This window comes from Tiliqua scincoides, chromosome 5 (assembly GCF_035046505.1).
Source record: "Tiliqua scincoides isolate rTilSci1 chromosome 5, rTilSci1.hap2, whole genome shotgun sequence".
Classification (NCBI taxonomy): Eukaryota; Metazoa; Chordata; class Lepidosauria; order Squamata; family Scincidae; genus Tiliqua; species Tiliqua scincoides.
The window spans coordinates 142,443,901-142,463,931 of record NC_089825.1 but is presented as its reverse complement, the minus strand read 5'-3'; the positions used below and the strand labels follow the sequence as shown (position 1 = coordinate 142,463,931).

Here is a 20,031-nt window from a genome sequence, read left to right as displayed (position 1 = left end):
AGCCTCCTAAATCTACATGATGCACATTGTTTTGAAGAGAGGCTTTATAAAGGGATTGAAGCAGATCACCAGCTCCCAAGGAGAATTCAAGGGTTTTAGTTACAAGATTCTTCAGTGGCTGCTGTCTTCCCCCTGTGCTTTCAGGAGCTGAAGGCAGGGATTATTATGATTATAGGACAGGTTATTGCAGACCAGAACTTTTGTGACTATCTGCAGGGGTAAAGAAATCATTTTTGTCTGATTCATAGCCAATGGTTGTGTGTGTGTGTGGAGTTCAGCGGATTCAGAATAACCTGAGTATTAGAGATAACTTGGCGGGGGGTGTTGACAGACATGTTATACTGGTGTAGAAAGCAGGTGAAAAGGAGCCATCCATGACTCATTGAGATTGTGAGGCTGTTGGTCAACTAAAACATCACAGTTCAGACTGAAAGGAATGAACCAATGTCACATGGATCTCAATGTCACAGGAAATGCATCAAGTCTCCTGTGAACCAAATTCTAGACCTGTTCTTCCCCTAGAATCCTGTGAGAACTTTTGAGGAGTGAGCTCATCAAGACACGTTCATTTGTGACCTGAGGGCCCATGATTGCTCATCCCTGGTCCTCAATGGGTGCCATTTAGCTATCCACTGCCATAAGTGAAATTCTGATGGCACAAATGTTGCACCACCTCAGCGTCCTGCATTACTGGACAGAAATCTCTTTCTCTATTGTCAGGTCAGATGTCAGTGTCAGGTGCTTGACAGAAACATATCTAAGTCTAATCCCCCAAAGGGATCAACAGAACATATTTTGCTGCATCTGGGAGGAAAATGAGTCAATTCACCCTCATTTATTATCTATTCTCACTGGTTTCAACATGCTAAATGCAATACAAATACAATACAAGTTTATATTGCACAAAATTGCAAGGCACAAACTTGAATGGGAGGAGAAGTATGAAAAGAAAATAGAAGGCCAGTCAGGTACCCAATTTATTTTTCCTTACAATCTGCTTCCTGGTGTTCAGCTCAAATTCCACCACAATAATGTAGAATTTGGGAAGAAAGATGAAACCCAACGATCCAGCACAAGAGACCAAGACGGAGACCTCCACGGCAACCATGTATTTCTCCTTGGACCTGGGGAACATGAAGGCTGTCAATCACTCAATCAATTTAAAGATGCAGTTCAACATCTTCGTAACAATTTATTATTTTTTAAGCAGTTACAAACAGCTTAAGATAACTAAAGTAGATGATTGCATTTTGGAGGAGAAGGGAGGAATGAGAAATTAGATTGGTGAAAATTGAAAAGAATCTCAGGATTATGTCCAAGAGGAACAGTTGGGAATAGAGAAGGAAGTCACATGAGTTTCTGTAAAACAATGGACATATCTCATGGGTTTCATGCACAATGCTACGTACGAAGGTACTCAAGCAATTCAGTCAGGTAACAAAATTCTTTTTCCTTACTAAGTTCTTGGTGTTCAGTTGGGGCCTCAACACAATAATGAAGAATTTGGGGAGAAAGATGAAACCCAACAATCCAGCACTAGAGACCAAGATGGAGAAGACCTCCACGGTCACCATGTATTTCCCCTTGCTGCTCAGGTAGGCTGGCACAAAGGACACCCAAACACTGCAAAAGACTAACATGCTGAAGGTGATCAGCTTGGCCTCATTGAAAGTATCAGGCAGACTTCTGGCCAAAAAAGCCACCACAAAACTGACAAGGGCCAGAAATCCCATGTAGCCCAGAACAGTGGAGAACATGAAGACTGAGCCTTCGTTGCACTGCACTATGATCTGACCTGTCAGGGAGTGCGCGTCAAACTCTGGGAAGGGGGGAGACACTGCCAGCCATGCTGCACAGAGGCCAGTTTGAATCAGACAACATGCCACGATGACGGACATGGCCAATCTCGTCCCTAACCATTTTCTCATCCTGTTGGCTGGTCTGGTGGCCATGAAGGCCAGGACCACAGTGAGGGTTTTGGCCAACACTGAAGAAACAGCTCCTGTGAAAGTGATGGCAAACAAGGTCTGCCGGAGAATGCAGGATGCCTTTCTGGGCTGCCCAATGAACAGAAATGTGCAGAGGAAGCAACACAGCAGGGAGAACAGCAGGGCACAGGTGATGTTCCAGTTGTTGGCTTTGACAATGGGGGTGTTCCTGTGCCGAATGAAGCTCCACACAAGCACAAGTGTGATGGTGGAGAGCAGCAGAGCAGAAGAAGCCAGAACGATTCCCAAGGGCTCTTCATAGGACAAAAAAGTGATGGCTTTGGGAATACAGCGATCCTGGTTCCTGCTTGGATGCTGGTCCTCTGGGCAGTCACTGCAATGATCTGCATCTATGAGAAACATGCAGAGATTCAATATTTCAAAGTGTGTCTGTGTCACCTTAGGCTGTCTGGCAACAGTGCAGTGCGATCATATTATGAAGCATGTCAATTAATATATACAAAATAAATCACTCAAATTTTTCCTTACATCCATCACTGTATGTAACACAATCAGGTATCCTTCCAATGCTAACCTTTAGTAAAACTGGCATCAGGCTTTACCCAAAGGTCAGCTGTGCTGTGCCTAGGAAGTGTGTGCTGTCATGGGGGGCAAACAGCCGGCCAGCAGGTTCAAGGATTAGATACTGGTGCATGTTGCTGCCACCAGGATCCACCTCCTCTCTTCCCTGGCCTGACCCCACCCCATCCACAACATACCCCCACTTCTGAACCGGCATCTGCAGCAATGTGGTTCCGGATCTGCAACTGCTTTGAAGCAGATGCTTGGTTTGGCCCAGTGGTGGCACCAGCTTCACGCCATCACTGGGCCTTTGACAACAGGAGACACCTGCCCCACTGTCATCACAGTCCCATAGGACTGGGCCATACGTTCTGCTGATTTGCTGCTTTACTGACTGCATCAGTATGATGAATTGAGGATTGGGCCCTCAGGGTCCAATCCTAAAGGTTCATAGCGCTGGTGCTGAGCTCCAGTGCTGGCACTGGGTGTTGTAAACTTGTCATAAAGCATATTTACGGCACCCTTGGAATAGGTAGAATGCCATGTGACCGCATGGAGATATGTGGGACCACCAGGCAGTGGTATGGCCTTTTGGTTTTGGGATGGCGTTCTGTGAGGGGGAAGGTGGCATGGGGCAAGAGATGGGGTGGGAGGGGTGTTGGAGCGGCAGTGGCTTCCTCTGCCAGATCCTATCCTCAGCGTCCGACCTAATAGCTTGACATGAAGGTTCTCACATCTATGCCAGCAAAATAGCTAGTGCAAACATGAAAAGCCCCATAGCGGAACCTGAGACATTCCTAAGGATAAGGGGACAAAAGTTCCTGGACGCCACAGTTCCTCTGAGTGCTGGGAAAGAAAAGATTGGGCTGGAAGACCTTTGAGCAGCTCATTTCCAAAAACTTCTGCAACACCGATTGGATGGAGCATCACCTTCTTCACTTACCCAGCTGGCTGGAATTCCTCCCTTCAGAGCACTGAGCACAGTCATAGCAACAGATCTGCTCCCCCTGGCGTGCCACCTTTGTCTGTCCAGGATGGCAGCTCTCAGTACATGTCGATCGGGGCACCATCTTCAAAAGACCCAAAGGAAAGTGGTTTAATATGGAAAACAACTGTTTTCTCACTGCTGTGAAGTTTGGTTTGTTTTGCATGAGAATACAGTAATGACATATAAGTCACGTTTCTGTAAACATCTATATTCCACTTGTGCTCCTCATATACTGATTGATTTACATCTATATTTATATGTTTCTTGCCAGATGTTTCTTAGGCTGGTTTATGTAGGCAGGCTGTAGACCCAATAAGTGTCTTTACAATATTGTTCTATATATGAATCCTGATGTTTTCCTTCCAAGGTTACTTACCCTTCGTACCTCCTCTTCACCATATTCAATACAACCTCACAATTCATAGGAAGATATGGATAAACACACAGACAAAAGAGCATGGATATCATATGCCTGGGCATACACGAGCTTTGCATGTATTATCCATGGTTATTCATCCTATTCTACAAGCGCAAACATTTTAACAAGCCTGCCCCATTTGTCGGTATTACTCTTGCATCACTGTTATGATAACCACAGAAGTCTGGCAGATCCAGAGTAAATCCCAGTGAATACAATAGGTCTTGCTTCAGCGTAAGTGCATCATGTACAGGAATATGCATTCCCAGGCATCTGCTGAAGAGTACTTCTTCTGCAACTATGGAACTATAGCTCAGAAAATGCATTCAGATCCTTCCCACCTGATCAAACTTCTGATTCCACACAATGGCGCTTCCATTAACGGCAAACTCCTCTCCTTCAGGAGCCCAGGTATCCACCTCTCCCACCTTGATTCTATGGAAAGACAGATTGTGGAATGTGATGGTGTTGAAAATATCAAAACCTGTGGCCAGTTCCCCATTTTTATCAAAGAATATTTCTTCGCCCGCACTATTGTTGAAGCGAACGTTTCTCAGAAAATGGTGAAGCTGATTGGAGGACAAAAAAAATAAAACACTGGGGTCAAATGTTGAGCAGTAATTCTTTTGATATCACTGGAATCTGCACCTTGGCCTTCTGGCAATGCAGAGACTGTGATTATACATGCAGGCGCATGGCTAGGTCATTGGACACTTGTGGCGCATATATTTTTGACACCTCCCACTGTATATCACAAAATTATTTTCAATAGTAGTCATGACATGAAATGAATAAAAATCAGGGCCTGAAAATAAATACTGTGAACATTTCCTGAAAGACTGCATACAAGCAAAGCCCCCGAGAACATTTTTTTTCTATGTGATTATTATAAACTTTGCATAGTTAAACTTTCTCAGAGTTGTTCTCACCCCCTCCTCCTATTCCCAGTCCCCACTTCCACCAGAATTCACAATTCATTTAATAACCGCAATAGTAATTCTTCAATCTATTGCTCCTCTAAATTAAGTCCCTTTTCAAATGGAAAGGACTCGGGCTTAGACAAACGAAAGTGAAAATATTGTGTCACTTCTAGCTCAGTCCAGTTGCATTGCAAGAGTGGATCCAAGTCCATCCGTGACCATACACAGTAGAGGTTTACAGGAAACTCCTACCTGCCATGGTTGAACAGCCCAAACATCCCCTGTGCCTCCAGTTCCCTTTAATTGATGCTTGGATATTGAAGAGTACATGGAATGGAGAGCATGTGCTACGGCATGAACAGCATTGTAGATATTGTAGCTCTCACCGGACATTTTCATTTCAAATACAGAACTAGGGAGACTGCTCAGCTTCTCCTTCCCAGTGCAGATCCTTGTGTTTGGTACATAAAAGTTTAATATGGGGAATGAACACAGAAATGCAGCTGACCAGAAATTATACGAGAAAGCAAACACAGACCGATATGGATTTAATGCCTTCAGGAAGTTTTCATATCTTGGCACATCCTTTGTGTGGAGTGCGAACGACAAGGTACCATTGAAGGATTTTGGTGTAAAAAAATGCGAGTCTGTTACGGTTGCAAAATCCCACTGAGATGTCATGATCCAAACTTTCTCTGTTGGGTCTTGCTGTGCATTTTCATAACTTGCTAGAACCATTTGCAAACTCTCCATAGATTGTGAATCTCCATGAGCAACAATCACGTTGCTCCTGGACATAGAGACAATAGATCTTACTCCTTCTAAACGGTCATAAAAGGGTTTGTTCTCTTTCACAAACGTCTTTAGTACTGAAAGAACTTCTGTAAAAGCCACACAAATGTTGTTTTGGAGGAGCCTGGGAATGAGAGTCCTCAGAAATGTTTCTCCAGTGTCATTGTCTGAAACGAGGAGGCCAATCCAGTTCCATTTGAAATGCCGAATCAGTCGAACAATCCCAGTGTACTGAGATCTTGCATTTGGGACCATCTGGTAGAGAGAAGGGAACTGAGTTCTGTCACTCAGTGCAGAGTCAAAGAAGCCATAATTGATCTAAGGGGAAAGGCAATGAGCTTTTTAGGGCAGACAAACATCTCCCATTATTCCTAAATAAAAAGGTCCTCTCTCACATGCCTGGCCGGTTATATAGTAGAACTTTTTGTACTTTATCCTGTACAGAAAATGTGGGAGTCTCAATTTTCTGGGGTGTAGTGTTTTGGGCAGGATGACCAAAAGGATTAGGATAAGTTCTTCAGTCTACAATTCTTTCCGCACTTTCCTGGGAGCAAGTGTCATTGACTATCATGGGACTTACTTCTGAGTAGACAGGCATAGGCTTGGGCTCTCAGGATCCAATTCTGTCTAACTTTCCAGCTTTGATTCAGCTGTCATTGGATTATGCACTACATCCTGCAATGTGGGGCTTTCATGGAGGCCTCCATGAAGAGGTATTGGAGAAAATATTTTTCCCACATACATTTGCTGCTAATTCAGTACAATTTATTCCTTCCTTAAAGTGGTTTTTTAAAAATTTAGTCAGGTTTTGACATTCTCACACAACACTTGATTAACATTTGACTCCAAGCTATGTGCTAAATGGGCAGAGCAGAGTCTTCTGTCTTCACTTGTTGTAGCCCACATGGTCTGCTCTCCTAGCAATCCTAGTTGCCGAACCTCTCTCTAGATTATGGGACACACATAGCTGTGGGATCCTGTAGATATTGAAGATGTGAGACATCAGCATTCCAAGCTATGTGCTAAATGGGCAGAATGGTCTTCTGTCCTCACTTGTAGCCCAGATGGTCTACTTTCCTAGCAATCCTAGCGGCCGTACCTTTCTCCTGATTATGAAACATACATACCTGTGGGATCCTGTAGATATTTAAGATGTGAGGCATCAGCTTCAAATTTTGAGGAATGAGCCCCCCAATGATGACAATGAGCTCCTTTTCCTTGCTACAGATGTAATTAAGGGGATGCCCTTGATCTGTGAAAAGGAGACGCATAGTTCCAGAACAGGACCCCCTGGCATTGTTAGCGTTTTCAAACCATAAAAAATTCAATGTCTTGTTTGTCAAGAGGTTGACATCTTTCTCGATTTCGAACCTGGCAAACATCATGGCAAAGAGATGATGGAAGTACTTGGGAATTATGCTGAAATGAGACAATCATGTAGTCTTAGGCTCTGGTTCATATTCAGTATGGTGAATGGGAATGCTTCATGCTCTTTGCATAGCCCTTGCTCGTGCTTAAAAGCAAGTTGATGGGCCCACATGCAGCTCTGCTTTCATGAACCCTCTAGTCCTCGCTATGCCCAGTTACAGGCAAGGAATTCCTGGTAACATCTTTTGATGGTCCAACAAGAAAAAGAGATGGAAAATAATATAACTATATGACGCTAGTTACATGTCAGTAGGGATCTGGTCGCCCTGCCTGCTGGATGTGTCCACTCATCTTCCCATAGTTTATGGGTGGTTGAACAGGATGCCATTTTCTTCTCCTGGAACAAGCCAATGAGGAAAGTGGAGCCTCAGTTCCCCACCTCCTGAGAAGGGAAGGCAGGCTTGAGCAGTAGTGTGTTTTGTTTCTATCATGGAACAGCTTTTTGCTCATAACTTGATGGCTTTCAAGGGTAGAAAGTGACAAACAGATCCCCTTATAGTGCAGGGATTGTTTCATTAAAAACAGGTTTTGTTTTATTTTGGAGATGCTCTAAGAGGATTTCCTGCTTCCAGGCAGGGGTTTGGACTAGATGACCTATTAGGTCCTTTCCAACTCTATGATTCTATTATTCTTTACCCCTGACCCCCCCAAATAAGATGCCAGGCTGAGGTTTTTGGGGTTGAACTAGGGCCACTTTATTAACAACAACAACACAAAACAGCAGCAGGACTAGATGGGGCCAGGGGGCTAGCCCCCCGGCATGCAGGGGCCTAAAATTGGGGGAAACGAATCTAGCCGTCTATCTCCCCTGGGGCTCAAGGTGGAACCAACTAACTCGGGCTGCCACCAGTCGATCGACTGGGTACAGCCTGTCTACATCACTCCCAAAGGGAGCAGGGGAGCTGGCCAGCTGGCTCGCTGGGCAAACCATGCAAGCGTAGCCAGACCAGTCAGGGGGGGTTGCCAGCCTACCTCTTCGAGCCGGATCGGCATCATGTGGGTTGTTCTGGCTCGCCCCCCTTGACCTTACTGCCCTGGATGGACACCGAGTTGCCCTACCTACCCCGCCCCGCATGCATCACGCCACAGGGAGGGACAGCCTATTGCTTGTCCCTCCTCTCCCCATCCAAAAATAGGCTACGCAAGCCCTGCTGCCAATCTGCTAACAACAAATCGTAGCCCTAAGAAGAAAGGTGAACACCATCACTACGAAAGAAGGCATGGCAATCCCACCAGATAACTGGGTGAGGAATAACCGTCCTGCCCAAACTCGCAACAACCCTCCCCAGGTAATCATTGACACACTTTCTGGTGACATCAATCCTCCTCACACTCTAGTGCCACGCCACACTCTACAGGGCAACAGGTTCAACCAAAAAATAACAACTCCTGGGAACCAACCCTGCAATGTTATAAAGTCCCTATGGGCCTGGAGCCTCAAGGACTTAGAGGTCCTCTGGCCCAGGTCGTTCTCACCTAAACGGATCAAGATTACCTGAGGAGGAGGGTGTGAAAGGGTGTGAACTGACAAACCAGGGGCAGGCATTGTCCCCAGCGCATGCCTCTTTGGGTTGCACAGCTGATATTGGCAGAACTGCTAAACCCCAGCTGCGAGCCATAGCTGGTGGACAAGGCGTGCTTCCTGGCCCCAAAAACAATAGAGTGCCCGCAGATGAGGACCTGCACTGGGGTCAGCCACTGAGGACCTGCCAAGTTAAGAGAAAAACAAATCAATAACCAGCAAAATGCCCAAACTCCCCTCAGGGCAGAAACCAGGAGACCAACTAGGAATCCCAAAACAAAACAGAGCCACACGGCCCCCAGGAAGGCACAATGCCACTGAGACCTCCCTTGAGGGGCAGAAGGGTCCCAAACCATACTCACAGAACTCTGAACAATGCCGGGCAGCCTCACCTCACGTAATACTTGAAGGCCCCAGAGTGCACCTACCAATCCTCTGAATGGCCGCAACTGGGAGGCCTAGCTGCGCTGCTGCCAAGGCCAGAACAATTCGAAAGGAGTGCAGACTACACTCACCTGGAGGGAGGCCCATACGCCTGATGGCCCTCTGGAAAAGAACTCTAAATTGCGCAACAGTTAATGGGGAAAAATCGCTGTGGCGAAAAAGGGGGTCCGGGCCAGGTGGGGCCAAAGTGCGATATGCAGCTAAGGCCCTGACAGGGCAAATGCTCACAGTAGGCGACCTAAGTGTGTCCAGATGCCCCCTACCTGCCTGATCTGTCTTGGACATTCGAATGCAAAGGCGATCAGAGTCCCTCTCCAACATGCAATCATCCCACTGGAGGGCTCTATCATTTTGAACTCCTCCTTCCCTGGGCTCTCGGTCCAGGGAAGCTTCTGGGGCCAGCTGCCGAAAATGCTCCTCCTGAGAACTAGAGAGCACATTGGCAATGCTGTTCTGGACCCTGGGCACATGTCTAGCAGTAAACAAGTGTATTTAAGCAGGCAGTGTGGAACAAAAACCCTCAACAAGCGCATGACTTGGGGAGATTTGGAGGTCTGTCTATTCACTATTTGCACCACTGCCTGATTGTCGCACCAGAATTTCACAGCAGAATTAGCAAATTCTGATGCCCATAAAAATACTGCAACTACAATTGGGATTAGTTCTAAAAAAAGTCAAGTCCCTACAAATGCCGTCGCACTTCCAAGATGCCAACCAGGGTACAGCGCACAAGCAGCCCCCAAATCAACCCCAAAGCCAAGGCCACCTGCAGCATCAGATTGGATCTGGAGCTCCGCTTCTAAAAGCCTTTGCTCCCTCCCAAAAGAAACTCCATTGAAATGCTCCATAAACTTGTGTCATAAATGCATGTCCTCCCGCCTTTCAGTTGTAACCCTAAGACGATGGTAGGGGCGCCTCAAACCTGCCATTGCAACACAGAGGCACCTCAAAAAAGCCCTGCCAGGTGAAACTACCCTGCATGCAAAATTTAAGTGCCCAACCAGAGACTGCAACTCCCGGAATGTAAGCTTATGGGATGAAATGGCAGCTCTCAATAGCTGCACAATCCTTTCAAGTTTTACCTGAGGAAGCCTGCTCGTTTGTTGGACCGTATCCAAGGAAAGTAAGACAAGTGGTGGGGCCCTCAGTTTTATCGTGAGCCAAAGGGACGCCCAGATCCTCACACAAAGAAATAAAGCCCGCCAAGGTGTCGCGGCAGGCACTGGATCCAGCATGGTCCTTAAAAAAATCATCAAGATAGTGGGCGGTGAATCCAGACCCAACTCTGGATTGTACCGCCCACTGGAGGAAAGTGCTAAAACTTTCAAAGGCTGCACACAAAACGGAACAGCCCATCGGCAGTGCTCTGTCCACGTAAAATGCACCATCAAAGTGGAAACCCAATTGACAAAAATCAACTGGGTGGACTGGCAAGAGACGAAAGGCGGACTGAATGTCTGCCATTGCCATTAAAGCTGCGGGGCCACATTTGAGCAAAAGGGCTATGGCTTGGTCCAAAGAAGTATACCTCACAGAACACAACTCATGGGGGATCCCATCGTTGACAGAATCACCCCTGGGGTATGAAAGGTGGTGAATCAAACAAAATTCAACAGGGGCCTTCCTGGGGACCACGCCCAGGGGAGACACCCGCAAGTTAGGCAAGGGCAAATTAAGAAACAGGCCAGCCACTTGACCCGCCCCCTCCTCCTTCTTAATTTTATTCTGAACTATCTCCTCCATAACACAGACAGAGCGAAGATTCTTCGCCCAAGTGTGGCAGAGAGGAGGCGGTGCCGGAATTCTGAAACCTTGATAAAAACCTCCAGTTAAATATTGAGCAACTGACCTATTGGGGTAATCAATCAATAAAGCAAACAATGTAGAAAACCTAATCAGCATTGGCCCCCTTTCCCGAAACTGCAGGTGCATGGCCTCCACCTCTCCTTCCACTGGAGAAGGTACCCCTTGATCCAGGGCGTGACCACCCAAGCATGGGGCAGGCAGCAACGGCATGCTTTGCCCCGCACTGGACGCATGCATGCAGGAAGTTGCAGTTAACCTGGCTACACCTACTGGAAGAGTCAAATTCAAAACAGGTGCACGGGTATTGAACCCCCTGCGCACCACTAGGTGCCCTAACATGATCATACCAGTTGTGGGCAATGAGATGGAGACTGTCCAAATGGTCACCCATGGCTGACTTTGAAGGCACGACCAGCTGCAACCACAACTCCCATTGGGGATCCTTCCAATGAAGGGCGGGGTCATGAGATGCCCTCAGTCTAAAGTGCTGGTCATAAGACAGCCAAGCGGGCCCCGAATAATCACGAAAAGCACAATGGATTATGTCAAGATACTTGAACAAGGCTGTAGCCTTATTGGGGTACATTTGCAGCACCACTGATGCATATATCACAAACCCATTCAGCCAGTTGGTCCAGTTCCTATCTATCTTTCTACGACGAACTAACTCTTGGTCTCTCAAAGGTTCACCCACCTTTGGAACTGGCTCGGGTTCCATCTGCAAGAGGTTGAATATGTCCACATATTCCCCCCTCCATATCTTCTCCTTAACAGCTAGAGCTAGGTGTCCACCCAGGGGAAGAGTAATATCTCCATAGGAGATCCTGGGCACTCACTTGTTTCAGTGATCAATCCACCCCCCAACCAGGGGCCCTGTGGGCCCACCAGCTGCCCCAGGGACGGGGAAGGCATCGGACCAGGAATAGTAGGTGATACCGAAGGCATGCCACCATAACCCAAAGCAACAGGAGCTGTGCCAGTATGCCCATAATACCCTCCAGCTGCCCAGGGCTGAGTCGGATAAATTTGTGCAACTGCTCCTTGTGGTCACCACCACTGCCATCCATTTGAATGAGGTGGGGCCAGAGGTGAGATCTGACCATGTGAGGCCTCTCCCTCCCCCCCATACCGTTGCAACGGCATCATTCTCGCTGGAATTGACCTCACCTGCACTGGCCGTAGGAGCAGCCAATGGCACTGTTCCAACTCCCCGGACACCTGCATTTCACCTTCAGAAGAGTCCTCAGCAACCACCATGTCCTTGGCCCTTTTTCCACAGGATAAAATTGACTTTAGGTTAGACCCACGCCCTGGCCTACTAAATGTACGCCCAGGTGCCTGGGACCCTGAAGAAGCACCACCGTCCCCCTAGCCAGCTCTACGGAGAGCTTTCTCCTTTGGGCATGCCCCAAAACATGCCACCAAAGCTCTCAGCTCATTAACTTCCTCCAACTCATCGGAAGATGAAGCAGGCTCCATCGGCTTGGGTGGGGGACGCTTAGGCACCTTCCCACCTTTTTTCTGGGCTTTCTTATGCATGGTAGCAACTTAAGCAAGCAGTGCCACTATACCAGCCTTTAAATAAATGGGGGGGGGGGAGTTCTGCACTTGAATGTTATGGAAAGCAAAGGGGGAAAAACACTATGTTATCCAATTCTAGGTCTCCCCTCCAAAACTCAACCATAGCCGACCCTGCTTAGCTTTTTGTATTGGCAACCTTCAGTCTCGAAAGACTATGGTATCGCGCTCTGAAAGGTGGTTCTGACACAGCGTCTAGTGTGGCTGAAAAGGCCAATCCGGGAGTGACAATCCCTTCCACACCGGGAGCAAGTGCAGTCTGTCCCTGGTCTGTCTCCCTGGCTAGGGGCCTTCCTTCTTTGCCTCTTTGCCTCAGACTGTTGGCAAAGTGTCTCTTCAAACTGGGAAAGGCCATGCTGCACAGCCTGCCTCCAAGCGGGCCACTCAGAGGCCAGGGTTTCCCACTTGTTGAGGTCCATCCCTAAGGCCTTCAGATCCCTCTTGCAGATGTCCTTGTATCGCAGGTGTGGTCTACCTGTAGGGCACTTTCCTTGCACAAGTTCTCCATAGAGGAGATTCTTTGGGATCCGGCTATCATCCATTCTCACGACATGACCAAGCCAACGCAGGCGTCTCTGTTTCAGCAGTGAATACATGCTAGGGATTCCAGCACGTTCCAGGACTGTGTTGTTTGGAACTTTGTCCTGCCAGGTGATGCCGAGGATGCGTCGGAGGATGGAAAGCAAAGGGGGAAAAACACTATGTTATCCAATTCTAGGTCTCCTCTCCAAAACTCAACCATAGCCGACCCTGCTTAGCTTTATTGTATTCCCAAACCCAAGCACCCTCAACCACCAGCCCACTCCTCTTATGGAAGAGCAGTGGCTACCAACCTTCATGGAAAAAAGGGGGGCAAGCAGCCCTAAGCAGCCCTCCCCCCAAAAAAGACTGCCTGTGAGGTGGCAGAGTGGGGTGTGACCTTGCCTGCTCCAGCAACCCCTTACTGAAGCGCCTGGGCACCCAGCACACCCCTCGCCCCTTGCAAGGGGTCCTGCAGCCTCGGGTGCACTACAAAGGCACTGCTCGGGTGGCTGCCCAAAGAGAGGGGGGAGGCGGGGGGGTCCTTGCTCACCCGCCTGCCGCTTTGCCTTCAAACACGGGGAAAAGAAAATCCCCCGCTTCTCCCAGACACTACTGCCGTGGTTCCTTGGGAGTGCTCCTCCAGCCAGCCTCCCTCCCGCCCGATATCACTGCCTTCGCAGCCTCGCTGGGTGCTGAGGACACGGAGGGAAGAGGAGAGCCTCTTGCGCGCGCCTGCCCTGCATCGCTGCTGCTCCCAGGACTGAACTCCTGCAGGCGGGAATTGCCCACATAAGCTCAGCCCCCACCGTGCCAAACTGCGCGGTCCAATGGGAGTCAGCCCCCTCAGCCTGCCCGCACGAGGTGGGGCGGGGCAATGGCCGGTAGCGCATGCAGCGCTAATGGTCTTTACTTTGCCACTGTATGCATGTCTCCTCATTGTGCTCAATGTGGTTTGCTTCCAGGTAAATGTGAATAGCCATGCAGCCTTGGGGACCAATCCTATGGGCACCTTCTGTTGATGGAGCACGTGTTCCACCACTGGAATCTCTCTCCACTACACAAGCAGTGACAGTGCATGCAATGGAGCCACCAGCGTGAATGGCTGGCGACCGTGTGTGTGCACCACCAGAAACCTCCAGCTCCCCCCCAGAGCATGCAATGTGCATCTCCATTTTTCAGTGGGCGGGGGGTGGGATTGGACAAAGCCTCTCTAATCAAGTATCCATTTGCCTCTTTTGATCTATTTCCTTCTACATTTTAAACTCTTCCGGCTTTTAAGAAAACAGCTTTGTTGCTGACATAGATCTGAGTAGATCCAAGTGACTGCATTCGACCCAGTCAGGGGGCTTAGCATACTGGCATCCCCACTGTCACTGAAGCTCACCCTTGACATGCCTCCCAGCCTGATCCTTCCTCAGAGCACCTCCTCTGCTGACCCACCAGCTCTGGAAGGGGATCTGCACTCCTTCCGCGTTCAGGGCCTCCAGCCATTTGTGCTAGGGGCCTGTGCACCTCTGCAGCCCAAGCCTTGGCTGAAGGATTGCAAGTGCAATCAGCGGATCACACTGGGTCAGTAGTCTTGGCAAATTAGCCCCATGATTCCTGCAACTCTTCAAACTCCTGTAGCAGATACAGATAGATCACCTTTGACAAGCCTGGACAGTGACTCACTAAGCCTCTCTAGCTTCTTGTCACATGTCCAGCCAAGTTGATGACACAGTTAGCACCTCCATCATGTTGTCTTTGACATGTCTGAGTCCAGGACTCTTGTCTAGGTTGGAATCATTTAAGGGGAGGCCTGAGATCAGCCCCAAGCATTCAACATATGATATGAACATGTGGTCAGTGTTTATGGGATTGCAGCCCTAGCAACTGCTTAAGATTATGCCGAGTTGTACGAGTGAGTAGTGAATACACTGCAGCGATTTCCAACCCGTGTGAGTGGCACATTGGTGTGCCATGCACGGTCTGCATGTGTGCTGTGGCCATTTGGGGAGGGTCATTTATTAGGCCATTGGGTGATATGGGCACTCTGACTGGCAGCTGGGTGTGTCTTGTTCAAGAACCCATGGTGAGTCTTTACCATTTTACACCCCTGACACTGTGCCATGAGCTGAAAAAGATTGAAAATATCCGATACACTGTATTGCTTTTTATTTTGACTGCACATTTCTGCTACTGCATTATTATCCCCACAATAAAAGTGATGTATTGTTACACAGTCAGCCTTGTGTCCCATAGTTCTTGTGTGTCATTCCATTAAGTTGTGCCATTGACCACCACACTGGAATCTGCACGCATATTAGCTTTCCTCCATGTGTGGTCATGTTCTACGTGTCTTTAAAAGCACGACCCACTAGCAAAACCACTTTAGAGCATCGGCTGCAGCTCACATAACCAAAGGTTATGTTCCTTCCTACCAAAAAACTTCTCTGCACAAGGATAATGAGCAGGGCACATGGAAAGAGTTTAGCCTAGTGTTAATAATAACAATAAAAATAATAACAATAACAATATTTATTTAGTATTCATCTTGACCTTCCAGTTCTCTAGTTGCTGAGGTCTTTTTGCATATGTGAACTTGAACTCACTCCACGCCACCACTACTGCCCCACTATTGCCACCAGTCCCAAACTATGTAATCCCGAGTAATTTTTCTTTATTTCCAACACTGAATTTTAATCCAAACCACAACCCAACTTACTTTCCATTCACAGAAGACGCATCTGGAGTTTCTTTAAAGAAGAGAACTTTCTGGTCAACAATTGCAAGAGAGGCAAAGACTCCGACAGTAACGTCTGGAGGATGATGTGTGCTCTTCTGCCAACCCCCCCTGGAGTGGCAGTGGTTGATGACACCATAAGGCAGCTGCAGCAGTAGCAGCAGCACCATCTGAACAGCAGCATGTCTGAATCTCAGCCCCACAGCATTCAACCAATTTCCAATGACTTCCATACATGAGGCACTATGAACACAATCCTCAGTCATGAGGAGAAATGACCGTAGAGGGGCTGAGCGAATCCCCACTGCCAAGTTTCTCACATGAAGTCTTCATACTCAAGCGACAAACACTTGGCTGTATGCAGTGAATACCCGACATCTGCCTCGTGTAGATGACTTTTCAAAAGCTTAAATGAACATTTTATCCTCAGCTCCCGAGTGGAGTCAGCTGTTTTTGTTATGAATTTTGAAGGTGGCTTCAGATTATCCTGGGACTTCTCTAACGGAAGACAGTGATTTAGATAATTACCAGGAAGATGACTGCATTGAGAAACCTTTTCAAATGTCTGCAAGGCATTTGGTGCTGCAGCACTCTGTAAATGCACAGGTGCTCAGGGGCTACCCGAGACACTACACATGCAGAGACTCCTTTTAGGAGTGTAAAGGGTTCCAGAAACCAAATTGTTTGTGAACTGCTGCTCTCACATAACCCTGTGCACGACTACTCAGAAATAAGTCCCATTGAATTCAATGGAACATATTGATAGCCTATAAACACTTCCCTGGGAGCACATCATATTGAGCTTAATGGTACTTTTGCATATTCACACATGGGATTGTGCTGTTGTTTCAATAATTAGTATGCCCACTTGCAGCTAAGGCAGAGAGGGAATGTCTTACGTAAATGGAGTATCTCCCCAGGCAAATCCAGATTCTTAGCTCATTCAGTTTACCACGATGCTACAATAAAGCTCTCATGATATGTCAGGACCAGCACTGTATCACTTTGACTATTTCTCCCATCTTGGCTTTCAGCCTGTTGCTTCAAGGCATAATGATCTCTGAGTGTTGCATGTTCATCAGGACAAGCAGGAAATCACAATAAAGAAATAAATTTACCTAAAGATCCAGTTCACCATCATCATCATCATTTATTATTTTTGGAGCAGTTAGAATTTGCAATTGGCCTAGGATAACAAAAGCAGATGACTGCACTTTGGAGGAGAAGGGAGGAATGAGACGTTAGATTGACCCTAAAATGTCAAAGTGGTGAAATTTGAAATGAATCTCAGAATTACATCCAAGGAGGAACAGCTGGAAATATTGAAGGAAGTCACATGAATTTGTATTTTTTAAAATGGACATATCTCAAGTGTTTTTTGCACAATGCTATGGACAAAGGTACTCAAGCTCGTCTGTCAGGTAACAACATTCTTTTCTCTTACTAAATTCTCCTTGGTGCTCAACTGGAGCCTCACCACAAGAATTTGGGGAGAAAGATGAAACCCAACTATCCAGCACTAGAGACCAAGATGAAGAAGACCTCCAAGGCCAGCATGTATTTTCCCTTGGTGCTCAGATAGGTTGGCACAAAGGACACCCAAACACTGCAAAACACCAACATGCTGAAAGTGATCAGTTTGGCCTCATTGAAAGTCTGGCAGTTTTCTGGCAAAGAAAGTCACATTTTGGTGCTACTTGGGAAGCAGCTTGAGATGCTGCGTTGGTGTGGCAGAGAAGCCATGGCAAGAATTAGACAACAGAGACAGGTTTCAGAAAGGTTGAAAGTGCTGGAAGCAGGAGCAGGAATGAAATCAAGGGAGAAGTGAAGTGAAGTCTCCCAGCTTCTGACCCAGCTTTTTATTAAGTCTCAAAACACATGATATAAGGTTACATAGTAGGGAAATTTCCACAAAGATGCTAAGATTCATTCTGGCTGCCTACTAGCTAGTTCTAGCTTAACCACAAACACATTCCTAGATATGATTCTCCTTCATAGCATTCTGCTGCTCACAGGCACAGAGTTCAATGACCCAACATATTTTCAAGGTAGGTTGAGCATGCTCAACTGCGCAGGCGTGCCTGACTGTCCTTGATGCCAAATATGCTAAGACATCTTAAACCTTAGTGCCTGTGTATGTAAATACTACATCTCACCCTTTTTTTCTTTCTAAATTACGCTATGGGGTTATTATATACAAGGTTTAACACTACAAAATACAAAACCTAACACAACAAGGGAAAACATTAAAACTTAATCAATTGGCTAAAATAATTCTAAAAATTTTGCTATCACATACATAGACTTTTCAAAAAATAATAACGCATCATTGAATTGGTTTTCATGGGCATACAGAGTTGTTATGGCTTTGAGTTCTTTTTGTTTACATACTGAAATCAGATAAGTCTTTTGTAATTTGTTGGGAACTGCTGTAGTGTGCAGGTTGTGATTGTGCCATGGCATTTTTAACTGCTGTTTAAAAGTTCTTTGGTTCCTTTTTCCATCAGGACAAACAATTGTTTCTGAACTTTTAAATGTCAATATAAAAATGGGATGTGCTTTTTGCTTAGGCTTCCTTTTTGTCTTTTGCTGTTATGGAAGGTAATCAAGGCTTGAGGCCTTGTTGCCGGGTGGTTTGGTTTTGAGTTTTGTTCTTGCAGTTGAAAGTTTGAAAATTGGAAATTGGATTTTTTCTTTTCAGGCCTTGGTTCTCCTGGCTGATTTTGTGGTGACACTAAGCGTTTCTGTAAAATTAAACACAATAATAGAGCCTACCTTAAATTCTGGGGGTTTGGGCCTGTCCCTTTTTTGGGTCTCACAATTGTTTAAACATATGGGTTAGTTACTTCATTTTTTGGCTAAAAGGCAATACAGTGCCTTTTTGTGGGCGGTGCTTTTCTTGAGAGGTGAATCCTTTCTGCATCTAATATTAAACAAACAAACAAACAAACAATTACATTGTCAATTATATTTCATTTAATAAAACAGGGAGGCTCCTAAGCCTAGGAAATATCTCTAAAATATATATTGATCTAATCAAACAAACAAACACATCATTATCATATTCCTCATTTTAATTATTTTTAAAAATTTTTTTACAAAGTGGGGTTCCTTCTTTGAAATACCTATATTTCTCACTAGAAACAATTCTGTTGTTCAATCTTACACATCACATACTTTCAACAGTGGCATTGCACTTTCACTTTCACTCACATGACTTCATTTCTCACAACCATCACACAACTTACTTCTAACCTTCAACAGGCAACATAACTGTTGCTAAAACTTACATGCTTTTACCTTCTTTGTGAGATCTTAAACTCTGAACTTTCTGATGTAATTAAACCACCACAATTAACTTAAAATATTATTTACTAATCATTTATACATATACATTAAACTATAAAAAAACTAAATTGACTGGTATCTTTTTATACAAGATCTGGGGGATCTGATATGGTTTTCTTTAGATAGTAATTTGAAGAGGCTTGCAAACCAAAAAATTAACCTGTTGGAGCACTTTTTTTCCCTCTCTTCTGTGATTGTAAACACAGCAAGACTTTCACGGTTGTTTACAATTTCTTATCTATGTTTGGGAACACTGTGGTTTACAGCTAAATTAAACAAACTGCTGGTGACTTTCGGTTTGCTTTTAATATTTAAAAACATAAAACTTAATAACATGACTTTAAATGCTATAATGACTGCTACTAATGGGTAGAATGGTTAATGGCTGCAGTTTTGAAGGATGTGGAATGTGAGATACTATAAAGTTTGAAAACTATTATAGTAACTTCAACTTATGGAAAAAGTTTGGGATTTTTTTTTATGGAAACTTACCAAACTTAAAATGGCTGGTGGTTGCTGTCTTAAAGGGTGTGGAATAAAAAAAAAAAAACACTGAAAAATGATGGCTATGGTTTGCTTAACACGTTTTATAGCTCATCATTGGTTGTTGGTGCTTTATAAAATCTTTTTACTAATGACTGTGGTTATGATGTTTTTTCATCTTTAATTGGGAAATGGAACTGTTTTCTTAAGGGCACTGGGAAAAACTAAAAGGTCAGTGCTGCTGCTATTGTTGCAGCTTTTGGGGGCTTTTAAAGTAATTGGAATTCGCAGGGCTATCCTGCATTTTGTGCAGGAATTAAAACTTAAAATTTACTTTAGGGACTTCTTACTATAAGATTTTTCTTAAGGTGATAGTTAGTTTACTATATTTTACAAATCTTTGGCATATACTAGTGATGCCAAAAACTTTAAATGCAATCTGTACCTATAAAAGGCACAGAATGAAGGGGAATTTATTGTTTTTTGAGGGCTTGCCTGTGGCATTGTACCACAGGGCAAATCATGGTTTTTTGTTCTGATGAACTAATAC

The 20,031-nt window shown here is 45.7% G+C and overlaps 1 protein-coding gene across 1 annotated transcript; it reads right to left on the bottom strand.

The window, feature by feature from the left end:
- Positions 1–1,430: 1,430 nt before the first annotated feature.
- LOC136654013 (vomeronasal type-2 receptor 26-like) lies at positions 1,431–12,085 on the bottom strand. Its single transcript, XM_066630876.1, has 6 exons — positions 11,996–12,085; positions 10,105–10,261; positions 8,552–8,762; positions 4,258–4,351; positions 3,454–3,580; positions 1,431–2,338 (listed from the first exon to the last, which is right to left on the bottom strand). Exons 1-6 carry the CDS (start codon positions 12,083–12,085, stop codon positions 1,431–1,433), a joined length of 1,587 nt encoding a protein of 528 aa, XP_066486973.1.
- Positions 12,086–20,031: the final 7,946 nt, after the last annotated feature.